Source organism: Schistocerca piceifrons, chromosome X (genome assembly GCF_021461385.2).
Source record: "Schistocerca piceifrons isolate TAMUIC-IGC-003096 chromosome X, iqSchPice1.1, whole genome shotgun sequence".
Lineage (NCBI taxonomy): Eukaryota > Metazoa > Arthropoda > Insecta > Orthoptera > Acrididae > Schistocerca > Schistocerca piceifrons.
Window position 1 is genome coordinate 266,618,363 of NC_060149.1, and position 18,058 is coordinate 266,636,420.

The 18,058-nt window shown below is 39.5% G+C and overlaps 1 protein-coding gene across 1 annotated transcript in view; it reads left to right on the forward strand.

Annotated features, from left to right (window-relative positions):
* The window catches only part of LOC124722300 (oxysterol-binding protein-related protein 8), a 211,438-nt gene that overhangs the window by 135,736 nt on the left and 57,644 nt on the right, over window positions 1–18,058 (forward strand). The window contains 2 exon segments of the mRNA XM_047247483.1: window positions 4,519–4,715; window positions 11,576–11,701. Of these exon segments, the coding sequence (XP_047103439.1) occupies window positions 4,519–4,715; window positions 11,576–11,701 (323 nt within the window).

The following is an 18,058-nucleotide window of genomic DNA, read 5'->3' on the forward strand; positions in this document are numbered from 1 at the left end:
TTTTATTCATTATTAAACCTACTCCTGCATTACCCCTATTTGATTTTGTATTTATAACCCTGTATTCACCTGACCAAAGGTCTTGTTCCTCCTGCCACCGAACTTCACTAATTCCCACTATATCTAACTTTAACCTATCCATTTCCCTTTTTAAATTTTCTAACCTACCTGCCCGATTAAGGGATCTGACATTCCATGCTCTGATCCACAGAACGTCAGTTTTCTTTCTCCTGATAACGACGTCCTCCTGAGTAGTCCCCCCCCCCCCCCCCCCCCCCCCCCCGCCCCGGAGATCCGAATGGGGAACTATTTTACCTCCGGAATATTTTACCCAAGAGGACGCCATCATCATTTAATCATACAGTAAAACTGCATGCCCTCGGGAAAAATTACGGCTGTAGTTTCCACTTGCTTTCAGCCGTTCGCAGTACCACAACAGCAAGGCCGTTTTGGTTAGTGTTACACGGCCAGATCAGTCAATCATCCAGACTGTTGCCCCTGCAACTACTGAAAAGGCTGCTCTGCCCCTCTTCAGGAACCACACGTTTGTCTGGCCTCTCAACAGATACCCCTCCGTTGTGGTTGCACCTACGGTACGGCTACTTGCATCGTTGAGGCACGCAAGCCTCCCCACCAACGCCAACGGCAAGGTCCTTGGTTCATTGGGGGGGGGGGGGGGGGTGGGGTGAAGATAAAAGGCAGCAAAAGGAAAGCTGAAGTTCTAAATTTCACATTTAAGAAATCATACATGCTGTAGGATCATACAAATGTACCTCATTTACTGTTGTGCAGACTCCTGCATAGGATCCATTGAAATAGGTATACACAGCATAGAGAAGCAACTGAAAGAGTTTAAAACAAATAAGTCACCTGGACCAGATGGTATTTCAGTTCAGTTTTACAGAGAGTATTCTGTGGCATTGGTCTCTTACTTAGCTTGCATTTATAGTGAATTTCATGCCCAGTGCAAAATCGAAAGTGACTGGAAAAAAGTGCAGGTGACTCCTGTATACAAGAAAGGTAAAAGAACAGACCTGGGCCATTACAGGCCAGTATCCTTAACTTCAATTTGCTGCAGAATTTTTGAACACCTTCAGAGTTCATATTTAATAAATTTCATTGAGACAGAAAAGCTTCTGTTACCAAATCAGCACAGATTTAGAAGGCATCTCTCATGTGAAACTAAGCTTACCTTTCCTCACATGATATCATACAAACCATGGATGAAGGGTAACGGGCAGATTCCATATTCCTAAATTCCCACGATATGTTTTGACATGGTGCCCTACTGCAAACGTTTGATGAAGGTCCAAGCATGCGGTTTAGGTTTACAGATATATGAGTGGCTCAAAGACTTTTCAAGTAATAGAATCCAGTACATTGTCCTTGACAGTGAGTGTTCATCAGCGACAAAGGTGTTGTCAGGAATGCCGCAAGGGAATGTCATAGGACCCTATTTATTCTCTATATACATAAATGATCTGTCAGACAGGGCAAGTAGAAATTTACAGCTGTTTGATGAGAATGCTGTGGTGTACGGGAAGGTGTTGTCATTAAGGGACTGTGAAAGTATACAGTATGACTTGTATGGAATTTGTAGTTGGTGTGGTGAATGGCAGCTTATCCTAGATATAGAAAAATGTAAATTAATGCGGATAAGTAAGAATAACAATCTTGTGCCATTCAAATACAGCATTTGTAGTGTGCCGCTTGACACATTCACATTCATTAAATATCCAGGCATAACATTTCAAAGCGATAAGAGATGGAATGAGCATGTAAGGTTGGTAGTAGGGAAGGTAAATGCTCTGCTTCATTCTATTGGGAGAATTTTGGGAAAGTGTAGGTTATCCATAAAGGAGACTGCATTTAGAACACTGGTGCAACCCATTCTTGAGTAATGTTAGATTGTTTGGGATCCCCACCAGGCACAATTAAAGCAAGACATCACACCAATTCAGGGATGTGCTGGTAGATTTGTTACCTGTAGGTTTCATCAGCATGAATGTATTGCAGAGATGCTTCGTGAACTGAAATGGGAATCCCTAGAGGGAAGATGATGCTCTTTTTGTGAGGCACTATTACAAAAATTTAAAGAAGCAGCATTTGAGGCAGACTGCAGAACCATTCTACTGCCACCAACATAAATTTCACATAAGGACCACAAAGATAAGATGCAAGAAAGTAGGGCTCACACAGTGGCTTTTACAGAGACTTGTTTCCCTTGCTCTATTTGTATGTGGAACAGTACCCTCCATCATGCACCATATGGTGGCTTGCGAAGTATTTATGTAGATATAGAGGTGCTGAGAAAAACTTTAATGGCAGATACTTGAACATAAACACAAACTAAACCTGCAAAGCCTACTTACAAAGTTTCAAGAGCCAGCTCCGAGTGAGGACTCTAGGAGTGTACTACAACCCCCTTTGCATCTCTCCTACAGGGACTGCAAAGACAAGATTAGACTAAGGTATTAAAGCAATCATTCTTCCCATGGTCCTTATGCAAATGGAACAGGAGATGTACCCATTGTCATACAGTTCACAGTGATTTACAGAGTATAGATGTAGATACAGAAACAGCATTACTGTACTTATTCCTCTGAGCCTTTGTGCTATTGTGGCTACGTGTTATTAAATCCTGAAGAACAGCTACAGCAGCTGGGGTGACCTTAAAGCTTAAATTTACTGCATGAAGTGCCACAGTGCTTTAAGAGGCTGAAATCATATCTGAGAGGAGCGGTGTGTGTTGTATGTGCACATGCCTATGCAAGTGCGTTTGGGATGTGTGGGTGTGCGCATGCATGCATGCATAATCTTAGGTGTGTATGTGCTCAACAAAAGGATGGTAAATTAAATTGTTGGAAATGTTGTCATGTTTATGAGGTGTGTTCATAAGGAAAGGTACAAAACAACACTGTGGGTATAACTGAACCTTTATTCAAAAGTAATCGCAAGTGGCCTGAGCACAACTATGTCACTGTCTCATGAGCTGAACGATTCCCTGTTCCCAGAATTCCTGTGGCTGTGACAGAAGTCATTCCTCCACTATGTCCTTCACTTTCTCCCACATGAACTTGGCCATTGCACTTTGTGTGACGTTTGAGATGTGTGGACACATGTTATCATGGAGCAGAATCACCCCTTCCATGTGCAGCCCAGGCCATTTGCTCCTGATTGACTTACATTAGGCTATGAAATGTCACAGTACATGTCACTGTTAGAGGTTTTTCTGTGCTCAAGAAATTTGATGAGTATTGGACCTCAGACATCGAAAAAGTCAATGAGCATCACTTTGCCTGCTGAGGGCATGGCTTTCAATTTTTTAGGGTGAGGTGATGACACTACATTTGTGTCTCTGTGTCACTAAGTTATCCCAAAGCAGTATATGCAAATTTCAAATGGTTTGGTTGTTATTACATTTTATACCTTTTCATTTGAACACTTCTCATAGTTAATTTGTAAGCCTGTCTTTATCTTCGTATTTATTCTGTAAATTTCTAATCACATGCTTTACTTTGTCGTACTGTCCTTAACACTTTCATACTGGGTACACAAACTGTGGTGGTACTAATGTAACAAAACTAACCATGTATTCAAAGAATAGCTTCCATTTCCATGAGATGAGATTGTTTCTATTGTGTCCTTAAGTCATCAATAGCATGCTTCAGACATGCCACTGTTGTGCATAATCTATGATCATACATTTGCTTGTGAGAAGATACAGTGCTCAACCTATAAGTAAATTGCTTCAAATACTTTATAAGTAATGTGCACAACATTCTTAACAAACAGGGCTGTTGAATGAGATTAGTCCTATTTTCATGTAGGCTGTTCTTTTCCTTCGATTCTTCATTGCATCAGCCTGCAGTTTTCACGGCAGTAACACATGCTAGGGAAGTACACTGAAAAAAATTTGCACATTGGTAGTTAAACATTACAGCCTAATTCTCACTTACTGCAAACAACCGGAAGACGTGTAGTTTTAATCAGTGGAAGCTTTAATTTTGCCATTTTAGAGATTTCTGTGTTACCTGCTACTGTGTAAATGTTAGCAGCATGGTTAAAGTCTCTAAACAGTGCTTTTCAACAGGCTTCAGGATCAGAATATCAATTTTGTGTTAAATGGTTGAACACTGCATGTATGTAAAATGTGTATTCACTTCTTGTCTGTTGTAGTATGGCAATATTGCATGTTTTTGAACACATCTTATAATACTAATTAGTCTATCAATTTAAAAAAAAACATTTACTCATTAACAAGATGGTTATTGTTTCATAATGTTTTTAATTACTGTCAAAGCATTCTGTGCTGCATCAAAATTCCAGTTACAAAATTTGTATTAGAATATTGCATAACTGGCACAGTAAAATAGGTGGAGATAAAATTCCAATTAATGTGCTATTTTCTTTTTCTGTCATCAGTACACAGAAGAGGAATCCTTTCACATAATACTTTTGTCTTGATTTGTTTCCAACACTTTAATAGTGACATAATTACTCATTTATTGATTATAGGGAATTCTACATCAGCTATTTTAGATGGAGTGGCTGTTCTAACATTCCTTCCACGTGGTGAAGACTATAGCATTACCATACCGTATGCACATTGTAAAGGTATCCTCATGGGAACACTAACTATGGAATTGGGTGGGAAGGTCACAATAGAATGTGAAAAAACAGGATACCGCACTGAAATTGAGTTCAAATTGAAGGTTGGTGTTATCTTTTTTAACGTTACTATAAAAATTATTTTTCGTTAAAGTATTATGAAAATAATTGTAGGAGACAGTCCAAAAGTTTTGTTGGCTGTGAACTAATAACTAACACTTCTGGTGTTTGTATTGCATTGTAAAGCACCAATGTAACCTTTTATGCACTACTGATGGTGAAAAACTGCAACACAAAGAAGGATACGTGTGACTGAAATGAATTTCATTTAACTTACTAGATGTATGGTAATAGGCAAATCATTAGGATTACAAAACTGTACACAATCTCTGACTTCAAGACTTTTGCATGGTGTGAAGCTTCCACGTGACGAAAACAGAGCCTTAACATTAATGTTAATGTCAAAGAATCAGAGAGTCCACATATATAGCTGGCGAATGCTCTTCTGTGTGCTTTGTGTAAGAGCTCATAGAGAGTGGAGGCTTGTCATGAACAAATTGCTGACAAAGCCATTCCTCATCAACCTTCCTCTCATGTGTGTGTGTGTGTGTGTGTGTGTGTGTGTGTGTGGGCGCGCGCGCGCACGTAGCTGCCTGGCAGAGTGTAGAAGATTTTTGTGCATTTCCCGCTACATGTACCTATGCATTATTCTACTAACATGTGGCATGTGGATTTGCCTGGAAGACGGGCAGTACTTCACCCTATAAAACCTCCATAATTAGTGTTTCCTCTTAATACTTTGTAGAAACAGAAATTGCTTGTTTTGTCCAGTGGCACTGTACTGCTCAACAATGCAGGCTACCTTACAGTGGTTACCATGGTAGCACCAGACAGGCCATCCCTGTAGCACAGATTGATCAGGACCAGTCAAATACTACAAACTTAGTCTGTAGGCTCAGACTGAGCCACACCCAACACAGTGCACCACCACCACCACCACCACCACTGTGGACAAAAGTGTAAAATTCGTTATGGTCACTAAAACAGGATGTTAGCCATCGTGTGTGATGGTCACAGCACAAGGTGCAGTGTGTGTTTGTCACTACTGTTTGTACATTATTGCAAACTTTATATTTATATGATGGCATTCTTACATATCAAATTCTAACAGCCAACTAGGTGCTGTAACACTAGAGGCCTGTTTAACACTGAAGTCATTTTACAGGAATCTTGAATATAGAAAATTGTATGATTAGTAGAAGGAATTTGCTAATAATACATATTTTTAATTTCCCTTAGGATCAGTAGAAGTGCCCAGTTCAATGCTTGTATAGGATCTAGAACCCCCCTTCTGAAGTCTAGACAGATAGACCAAGTCTACAATATTGTTGCTGTGTTGCAATTAATCTGAAACTGATATCTAGCACCAGTCATTGATAGAACTGAAAATAATTGTACCAGGAAGAGTGTGTCACATTTCTAAGTTCCTTGCAGAAGTTGCTGCATGATCTCTATTGCTCCAGAAGATAATTTTGTAAAGGAATGAGGAGTGAAAGAATGCAAAATACAGTTTAGCTCTTTAGCTGTTTAACGCAAAACATGGCAAATTATATTTCTTGATTGATTAAATAATGAATTAGTTGTTTGTTTATTCACAGATCATTTATGTAATGATAGATGACACATTAGCTAAATAAAATCAAAAACTTAAGTAGAATTAATGAAGTCATAGACATATAATTCAATACAGGCCTGCATTCATAGAGTGCTCTTTCTTTATATACACACTCATAAATGAGTTAGCAAACATTTTATGCATTAAACGAAATAAAATCTCATTCTTGTTCCTTGATCATAGATAAATTTGTTCGTGTAAAAGTACTAGTTTTTCATGATGTATTGACTAGTATATTTACACTGAAGTGACAAAAATCATGCGATAGCAATATGCATGTATACAGATGGTGGTAGTATTGTGTACAAGAGATATGAAACAGCATAGCATTGGCAGAGCTGTCATTTGTACTCAGATGATTCATGTGAAAACGTTTCGAACGTGATTATGGCCACATGACGGGAACTAACAGACTCTGAATGCGGAATGGTAGAGTTGGAGCTGGATGCATGAGATACTCCATTTCAGAAATCATTAGATAATTCAGTATTCCAAGATCCACAGTGTCAAGAGTGTGCCAAGAATACCAATTTCAGGCATTACCTCTCACCACAGACACCACAGTGGCTAATGGCCTTCAGAGAGCAGCAGCATTTGCGTAGCATTGTCAGTGCTAACAGAGAAGCATCACTACATGAAATTACCACAGGAATCAATGTGGAACATATTACAAACATATCCTTTAAGTCAGTACTGTGAAATCTGGCATTACTGGGCTACGGGAGCAGCCAACCAATGTGAGTGTCTTTGCTAAAAGCACAACATTGCCTGTAGCACCTCTTGTGGGCTCATGACCACATCAGTTTGACCCTAGTTGACTGAAAAACCATACTCTGATCAGATAAGTCCTGATTTCAGTTGATAAGAGTGTATGGTAGGGTTAGGGTGTGACACAGACCCCGAGAAGCTATGGACCAAATTTGTCAACAAGGCACTGTGCAAGCATGTATTGGCTCCATAATGGTGTGAGCCATGTTTACTGGACTGGGTCCTCTAGTCCAGCTTAACTGATCATTGACTGGAAATGGTCATGTTCGGATGCTTGGAGACCATTTGCAACCGTTGATAGACTTCGTGTTCCCAAACAATGACATCATGTCGCCAGGCCACAATTGTTCATGATTGGCTTGAAGAATGCACTGGACAATACGAGTGAATGTTGTCGCCAACCAGATCATCCAACATAAATATCATCAAACATAAATATCATCAAACATTTATGCGACATAATTGAGAGGTCAGTTTGTGCACAACATCCTGCACCAGAATCACTCCCCCAATTATGGACAGCTATAGAGGCAGCACGGCTCAATATTTCTGCAGGGGAGTTCCAGTGACTTGAGTCCATGCCACATTGAGCTGCTGCACTATGCTGCGCAAAAGGTGGCCTGACAAAATATTACAAGGTACCCCATGACTTCTGTCACATCAGCGTACAAGCTGCGGCTAGACTCTCCAACTTTTAAAACATGTTTTCATAATGAGCCTGATAGTTGTTTTTAATTATTTTGTTTGTAACCTTTTTCTGGGAATTTTAAATTGTGTTCTTCTTTATTAATTTGTTTATATGTTAACTCAATTATTACACGTTGTCGGGGACTTTGACACATTGTGTTTCATTTAGTGTATGACCATGAAAGTCTACATGTGGTACCAGAAACCTGTTTTATTTGATAGTATGTACTGTGCCATTAAGACATAAACTGTTTGCTGTGAATCAGCTCTAGGTCTGTTTGGATATCATCTGGTCTGTGTGTGTTGCGGTGGCATTTGGACCCTCGATTAGTATGCTTGTGTATATGCAGTTTATTGAAGGCAATTGGAGATAATTTATGTAGATCTCACCTTTGTATTATGAATGTGGGTCTCCCAGCATGGAAAATACTGTTACAACAAAATATTATAGTTTCCAAAGAAAAGTTTTGTAGGATTCCATTTGTGAAGCCATACATGCCTCTCTCTGTAGAGAAACTTAACTGAAAGGTGATTAACAAATTCAGATTGGAAAAATGAATCCATATTCTAAAGTCAGATAAAACTACCATAGACAGAAGAATTAAAGTTTTCTAGTAACTTATTGTTCCCGTGAAGAACTCTTTTTTTGCATATGTCCAAGGGTGGTTAACATTGTGTCTGTTGAAGTAAATATAATGCATCTGAATACATATTTTATTTTTCCGTTTCAGAAATTACAAATGAGTTTGATTACAAGAATAAAGATGCACCTACTTCGTAATGAAACTCAGTAATAATGCTGTATTATAAGTAATGCACTTTAGGTATTGTACAACGGGAAATAAACATCTTCTGAAAGAATGTAAATGACTTAGAAAGTGAAGTAAACATGAAATAAACACCACCAATTGCAATTTTAGTTGCCTACTTTTGCAGCCCTTTACAGTGCCGGCACCTTTTACACCTTATTGCCCATTTACGCATCCTAAAAAGGAAAACAAATATTCACACAGATTGGCAAGTGCTGCCACCTTTTATCAGATGATGCAAGAAAATTATATAGTGATGAGTTTTCTTTGCTGCTTCTAGAATAGATGAATATAACTACTCCATCTCCCAACCCAGCACCACCTGTTATGATTGGGTATTCTCAGGATCTGAGAGTGGGTTTTTTTGCACCACTCCTCTTACGTAGTGTTGCCTACTGATGTTAAACCTGATAAGCAGATCTGAAAGACTACATAAATTCATTATGCAATTGAAATTGAATTAGTAGTAAAGACTGACTCGGTTTGCGCAAAATACTTGCAACTGTGGACAGTAAATCAAAACAAGATATTGAACAAAACCATTGCAATATATCTTAGTCATGATGTGTTATTTGTCTCCAAAGTCTAGCATACACTGGTGCTGACATATTCGTGGCCTAAAGTAGTGTAGTTGCTACCAGTTCAGAATGTGGCTTCTGAGAGGCAGATTACAGGATAGTAATAAATTACAGATAGTGAATAAAGTGGCTTTTGTAACTTGTAGTGCTGCTGTATTTCTATCATTTGTCTTTTGTTCTTCTCCTGTCAATATGCCAAAACACAAAGTGAGCACAATAAGGGTGTGTGGCTGTAGCGAAATGTTTAGTAATGGCAGTACACTATTGAAAGTGATGAATCTGTATGTTAGGTACCATACAGTGTTTGTGATGTCTGAATTACAATTGATGGAAAACATCAGCCACATTATACACTGAGTGAAAATCAAAATGCAAATTTAGAATGGGGAAATTCTGTGGCAAAAGTGAGATAGGGCAGCTGTTTACTGATAATGCATTACATCAAGTAGTAGAAAATATACTGGGAAATAAAGCCCTGAGGATGGTACCTTAAAGTAGTATGAAGAAAAAAGTCACTAACCAGATGGCAATTAACTAATAATCCATGATTTTTTACCCCAACTGCAGATGGGCAGAAACCCAAACTTCCATCATTTTTACTTCTGGATAGATAACATGTAAAACCTATGCATTTTCTAAAGTCTGTTGTTGAAAAAACTGACAATACTAGCATGATGTACAGTTTCAAGCATGATGTACAGTTTCAATTATGCATATTATGGTCTGACACAATAATGTATAATTGAGTGTTTCAACAATTTCAGACTGGGCTGTGTATGTGTCAGGCTTCAAACTGGAAGAAAAAGCCACTATCTCCTATAATACAAAACATGTGACTTGTAGTGTGCATGCTTTACACTAAATTTGTGAAACACTGAAAAATTAATACTACTATGCTTAGGAATTTGTGTCTTGTGTTTAAAAAATCATATAAAAACCTCTTGCTGAAATACAAAATAGTGTGGAAATTACAGGATTTATTTTACCAACTTTGCCTATCAACACTAGAAGTATACATGGTTTAAATCAGGTGTTTATCTGTAGTCTTTCTCAGAATGCAGAATATGATTTTATGGATGTTGTATCTAGTCTCTCTATAGCTAGAGAAAAGGACAAAGACTGGTTAGGTACATAGGAACATGGACGCTCTTTCCTGGCTAATCATGAGGAAAGTAGCAGACCAGTATTCCAAGGAAAAAGTACACTGGGCTGTGGTGGTTGTGGCTGTGGCGGAGGTGGTGGTGGGTGGTGGTAATAGATTAATAGATGCAGTAATAGTAGTAGTAGTAGCAGTAGAAGAAGAAGAAGAAGATTTTTACAGGCCTCAGCAGTCCCAATGGAGGCTGAAGACATTAAACCATATTTCATGAACAGTAGTGCATCAGGAAAGGAGGGGGGGGGGGGGGGGGGGGGGGGAGGGTCTTATTAATAGGATCTCCACTGTGTCAACAAATACCATCCATGCCATGTAACTGTTTCACAAATCAAGATTATAGATGAAGCTGTCTGTACATGCATTCACATTAAACCCATGTATTTGTCTGGTGCATAATCACTACTTTAATTACTATTACAGTTGTATGCAGAAATAGTGGTGTATGGTTTTCTCTTTTAAGAGCAGTCTTTTTGTTCATGTAAAGTGTGGACTGTAATGATAAGGCTCTGCACATGACAGTATCATTATCCAGCCCAGAGTTTAGATTTGAGATGCCATCATTTGTGACCTCATCCATTTCTGTATATTTTGTGAAGGCACAATATGGTACTACAAGATCACTGGCTAATGATTTTTGTTTCCACAGGTTAAATATGTATAAACAATGCATCATGGTCTGTAGCCATCATTTGTGTTGTAAAATTTTGAACTCACTTGCAATGAAATAGAAAAATGCCTTCTTCCATGATATTTAAAGCATGCAAACACTTGAAAACCTCTGTGCATAGTTGTAGTAAGTATATCAAAATATGCCTTAGGATGCTTTCAAAGTGTGTGAGGAAATGGGACGCTATGTCAGATTGCTTCCTTGGTAGTCTCATAATAAATGCATGCTTTATTCTGCTTTCATGTTTTGTAAATTCTACATGAGATTCATTTGTGACTATGAAGAAGAGCTTCGAGTCTTGGCAGAGATATTTACCATTTACTCATACAGTAGTGTATGTGGCTACTACTTTGGAACATACCAGATATGCTTTTCTGCAACATTCAGAACCATATATAGTGTTCAGTTTTTTTATTCTAGTTTGGTATAGATTGTTATTATTATTATTATTATTATTATTATTATTATTGGAATTGTTTGAAGATTTTCAGAATTGTTTGAAAATTCTTATTGTAAAAGCAAAATGAAAAATTCTTATTACTGAGCATTCAACATAGTATTTTCAAGGTGCAACTGATCACCATTGCTTTTGTTGTAACACAATTTTTGTTTGTGTACATGTAGCCCTTTCTGGGTGGTGCAGAACAGACAAACATGATATCGGGACAGTTAAAGTTGGGGAAGGAAACCTTGGCAACGTTGGATGGATACTGGGACAGCAGTGTATTCATCAAAGATCGGCGTACAGGGGTACGTAAAATAATTCCTGTAATTAAAAGCATTCCAAAATTATCGCTCAAATATGAGTAAATTATAAGGTTTTATTCAATTACCACTGCCTTATGTTACATTAATTGTGGTCACTACTTTTTAGTAGCATTTAAAAGGCAAAAGTTGAAAGAATAGCAACTGTTAAATCAGTATTACTGACACTTAATTGTGCTCTTGGTGTATAAATATTTGAGTGCCTTTAAAGGAGCATATTGTAGCATATTTCTTATTTACGAAAGCTATTTGTGATTAAATTAAAGCAGATCTGAGTGGAGTAGAAGAGACTACGAATTGTTTTGTTTCAGTTTGTTTCCAGATATCTTGAATCTCAGAGTGAAGCTGCAGTATCATTTGTAATATGTGAATAAATTCATCAAGCCCTACATTACTTTCCTTCAGCAACAACTGGTGCTATTGAATTTTATATTTCCTGTGCTATATAATCTAGCACATGTGCACACTGTTCAAGAAACACAGTGTTTGTTCATTTGTTCGTATTTCACTACCTGTTTTCATATGTAACTTAGGGCTACAGATGTATACTTTGCAGTTTTTAAAAAATCATTTTTCCCATGTGGAATGTTTCCCTCTATTAATTCATATATATATATATATTATATATATATATATATAAAAAAGATGAGGTGACTTACCGAACAAAAGTGCTGGCAGGTCGATAGACACACAAACATACACACAAAATTCAAGCTTTCGCAACAAACTGTTGCCTCATCAGGAAAGAGGGAAGGAGAGGGGAAGACGAAAGGAAGTGGGTTTTAAGGGAGAGGGTAAGGAGTCATTCCAATCCCGGGAGCGGAAAGACTTACCTTAGGGGGAAAAAAGGACAGGTATACACTCGCACACACACACATATCCATCCACACATACACACACACAAGCAGACATTTGTAAAGGCAAAGAGTTTGGGCAGAGATGTCAGTCGGGGCGGATGTACAGAGGCAAAGATGAAGTTGAAAGACAGGTGAGGTATGAGCGGCGGCAAATTGAAATTAGAAATTAGCGGAGATTGAGGCCTGGCGGATAGCGAGAAGAAAGGATATGCTGAAGGGCAAGTTCCCATCTCCGGAGTTCTGACAGGTTGGTGTTAGTGGGAAGTATCCAGATAACCCGGACGGTGTAACACTGTGCCAAGATGTGCTGGCCGTGCACCAAGGCATGTTTAGCCACAGGGTGATCCTCATTACCAACAAACACTGTCTGCCTGTGTCCATTCATGCGAATGGACAGTTTGTTGCTGGTCATTCCCACATAGAACGCTTCACAGTGTAGGCACATCTTGGCACAGTGTTACACCGTCCGGGTTATCTGGATACTTCCCACTAACACCAACCTGTCAGAACTCCGGAGATGGGAACTTGCCCTTCAGCATATCCTTTCTTCTCGCTATCCGCCAGGCCTCAATCTCCGCTAATTTCTAATTTCAATTTGCCGCCGCTCATACCTCACCTGTCTTTCAACTTCATCTTTGCCTCTGTACATCCGCCCCGACTGACATCTCTGCCCAAACTCTTTGCCTTTACAAATGTCTGCTTGTGTGTGTGTATGTGTGGATGGATATGTGTGTGTGTGCGAGTGTATACCTGTCCTTTTTTCCCCCTAAGGTAAGTCTTTCCGCTCCCGGGATTGGAATGACTCCTTACCCTCTCCCTTAAAACCCATATCCTTTTGTCTTTCCTTCTCCTTCCCTCTTTCCTGACGAGGCAACCATAGGTTGCGAAAGCTAGAATTTTGTGTGTATGTTTGTGTTTGTTTGTGTGTCTATCGACCTGCCAGCGCTTTTGTTTGGTAAGTTTCATCATCTTTCTTTTTAGATATATTTTTCCCACGTGGAATGTTTCCCTTATATATACAAACACAGGGTGTTACAAAAAGGCTTACTTTCAGGAAACTTTCCTCACACACAAATAAAGAAAAGATGTTATCCGGAAACGCTTAATTTCCATTTTATATCTCATTTTAGTTTCGTCCACCTACGCTCAATTGAGCACGTTATCATGATTTCATACGGGATACTCTACCTGTGGTGCTAGAACATGTGCCTTTACAAGTACGACACAACATATGGTTCATGCGCGATGGAGCTCCTGCACATTTCAGTCGAAGTGTTCGTACAGTTCTCAACAACAGATTCGGTGACCGATGGATTGGTAGAGGCAGACCAATTTCATGGCCTCCACGCTCTCCTGACCTCAACCCTCTAGACTTTCATTTATGGGGGCATTTGAAAGCTCTTGTCTAGGCAACCCCAGTACCAAATGTAGAGACTCTTCGTGCTCGTATTGTGGATGGCTGTGATACAATCCGCCATTCTGCAGGGCTGCATCAGCGCATCAGGGATTCCATGCGATGGAGGGTGGATGCATGTATCCTCGCTAACAGAGGACATTTTGAACATTTCCTGTAACAAAGTGTTTGAAGTCACGCTGGTACGTTCTGTTGCTGTGTGTTTCCATTCCATGATTAATGTGATTTCAAGAGAAGTAATAAAATGAGCTCTAACATGGAAAGTAAGCATTTCCGGACACATGTCCACATAACATATTTTCTTTCTTTGTGTGTGAGGAATGTTTCCTGAAAGCTTGGCCATACCTTTTTGTAACACCCTGTATATAAGTTAAGTTCAGAAATGCAGAGTTTCTATCTATCACTTAAGGATTTCTCACAAAGTAATAATGAAGATCTAGAACATTCATACAAAACACATACATTCAAAAAAAGGTAATAAGAAATCATGATAAAATAAGGCATTCCTAACATTATAATGGAGTATTATGTTCTTCAGGTCTAATACAAAGCCATAAGTCATAATGTCTCTTCTTTCTCTCCTTCATTCCCCTGTGCAGCATCCAACAGTAGTCAGCTATCGTGCTGACATCTCATCAGTCCCAGTACTCACATCCCATTTGTTTCATGTTTTGATGGAACCTTTCTCCCTCTTCCTCACACATAGCACCTAGGAAGTGCAGCTTCAGGCTCATTGAGGCATACAGTACTATAAGCTATCCAATATGCTTCATTCTAATTCTCACAATCAAGGTCTTCGCAGTTGCGAAGAAATTTGTTGACAACTTAATTAAAGATTATCCAAGATTATGTTTAAATTTTATTCAGTTGATGTTAGTGTTGCATATTTCATTAGTTTGCAAATGTCAGGGCTGAAGAAAATGCCCTTCTTTCATCTTAGCCCTTTGTAGCCATGGTTACTTTTTCACCACATAATCAAGTGTCACCATCTTTTGGTAGGGATTTAATAAATTGTTTCATAATGCCAGATTTCATGTGAAGTGAATGCAGAAGGTTTTTTTTTTTTGGTCCACCTGTGAACTGAATCTTACATTTTTACCTGCAGATTTTAGTGTTCTAATTGGTCAGATTTTTTGAGACCAGTGCTTGTCTTTTGCACAACTGTCTCATTTGTGTAGGAGGCAGGGGTCCTTCCTCCCAACTTCAGCACACTCAACATGAGGCCCTTGTCTTCTCATGCTCTCCAACCTTTGTGACAGGACAGAAAATACACTTCTTTGACAAAGTCTGAGATTGTCTGTTGTTGCTTTTTCACCACAAGTTTGCCACACATGTATGAGAAGTGAACAAGAGAATTAATATTGTTTCTTAAAGCCATGAAATTCACAGAATTTGCAGTTTGCTTGAGAAATGATGTGTAAAACAAACATACAGGTGTCAATCAAATTCTTGGCGGGTTTCCAGCCGGATCAAACTGTCATCTGAGCACACTGCTCTTGCCGATAACTGATTCAACTCGCAAATGACTGCATCTTTATATGCATCGGAACAGCGCATGTGCTAGATACAGTGTGCACACGCTCAATCATTCCTGCTGCCCCCTGGTGCAAAAAGACTTGCAGCACCTCCAATGGTGAATACTGTTGAAAACGATGTAGTGTTACAAATGATCATTCATAGCCGTCCGATTCAGGTGCCGTTGTTTCTTCATGTCTGATAAAACAGGATTCCACGTTTCACTTAGCGGGTATCCATTATCACGATTAATGATATTATCAGCTAGTCTGATTTCGACAGATTCTTTTAGATCACAATCCCGATACCACGAAGCATTTGCAACTACTTGCGTCTCATTATATAGCATCCTGTGGCCCTCTGTAAGGCAATGCTCAGCCACCTCAGATTGATCTGGTTGTAATAATCATGTGTGGCAATGATGTTCAATACACCTGTCGTTGACGGTACGAATTATTTGGCCAATGTAAATTTTCCAGCACTCTCACGGTATTTTGTAAACGCCAGACTTCCTCAAACCTAAATCATCTTTGACAGACCCAAGAAGTGCCCGAATCTTAGCTGGCACATGAAAAACACATCTGATCTTATATTTCTTCAAAAGTCTACCTATCTTGGTGGACACATTCCCAGCATATGGAGGAAAAGCCACAGACCTAAAGGTGTCTCCAGAAGGTCCAATTAGAGGTCAAAACTCAAAAACACATAGAATTTGTCAGTCTGTACAGCCATTATTATTGAACACTTCCTTAAGATGTTGCAGCTCCTGGGGTAAATTTTCAGCATCGGAGACAGCATATGCTCGTTTAACCAAGGTCAGGTGAGACAATTGAAATGGTCCTATAACCGGTGCAAAGAGTCTATTCCATGTGGCCAAGCAAGTAACGTATCGTCAATGTATCTCAGAAAACACGCAGGCTTCAAAAAAGATGTTTTCAGGGCCATATCCTCAATGTCCTCCATAAAAAGATTATGGGGGATAAAGGACTCCCCATAGTCACACTGTCGGTTTGTTCAAAATATTTGTCATCAAATAAAAAATAGGTGGATGTCAGAACATGATGGCTGAGCTTCTTCATCTGAACATCAAATTCACAATGGAAATTGAAAAGGAGGGAATGTTACCTTTTTTGGATGTACTATTTTATAGAAAAGAAGAGGGAACTCTTGGATGCAGGGTTTACAGGAAACTGACTCATACTGACAGGTATTTACATGCTACCAGTTGCCATCCACCTTTCCACCGTACAGGAGCCCTTCGGGCCTTGGTTAAACAAGCATATGCTGTCTCGGCTGCGGAAAATTCACCACAGGAGCTGCAACATCTTAAGGACGTGTTCAATAATAACGGCTGTACAGACTGACAAATTCTACGTGTTTTTGAGTTTTGACCTCTAATTGAACCTTCTGGAGACACCTTTAGGTCTGTGGCTTTTCCTCCATATGCTGGGAATGCGTCCACCAAGATAGGTAGACTTTTGAAGAAATATGAGATCAGATGTGTTTTTCATGTGCCAGCTAAGATTCGAGCACTTCTTGGGTCTGTCAAAGATGATTTAGGTTTGAGGAAGTCTGGCGTGTACAAAATACCGTGAGAGTGCTGGAAAATTTACATTGGCCAAATAATTCGTACCGTCAACGACAGGTGTACTGAACATCATTGCCACACGTGATTATTACAACCAGATCAATCTGAGGTGGCTGAGCGTCGCCTTACAGAGGGCCACAGGATGCTATATAATGAGACACAAGTAGTTGCAAATGCTTCATGGTATTGGGATTGTGTTCTAAAAGAATCTGTCGAAATCAGACTAGCAGATAATATCATTAATTGTGATGATGGATACCCACTAAGTAAAATGTGGAATCCTGTTTTATCAGACATGAAGAAACAACGCCATCTGAATTGGCTGGCTATGAATAATCATTTGTAATGATATATCATTTTCGAGAGTATTCACCACCAGAGGCATTTTTGCGCCAGGAGGCAGCAAGAATGACTGAGCGCGTGCACTGTTGTACTTCCGATGCATGTAAAGATGCAGTCATTTGCGAGTGGAATCAGTAATCAGCGAGAGCAGTGTAGCTTTTCTCACCTGATGATGGCGGCCAGGTGGACCACTGAAATATTGTGCTCAGATGACAGTTTGATCTGGCTTGAAACCTGACAAGAATTTGATATACTAATACGCAGGGAAAGTCTACATCAGGCTGTCCCAACCCAGCTCCAGGGAGCCAGAGCGCTCCGGAGCACTCACTGCGGCAGCTCGGAGCCCGCATGGAGGGGGTAAGCGAACTCACTGCCCCCTGGCTACATGCAGCCGCAACTGACGCAATAATCCGTGTTCAGTGACAGCTATGACTAGCCGCGGGAGCATTGCACCTCTATTGGAGGATACCTTTCCATTAATTGAGAGGGATGGTCGTCCGCAGTGTCTTCTATGTCATAAAGTATTTAATTCTGCGAAGAAGTACAATATACAACGACATTATACATGTCTTCACGCAGCCCACAACGATCAGGTAGAAGGCGTTGCACGCAGAGAACTGGTAGCC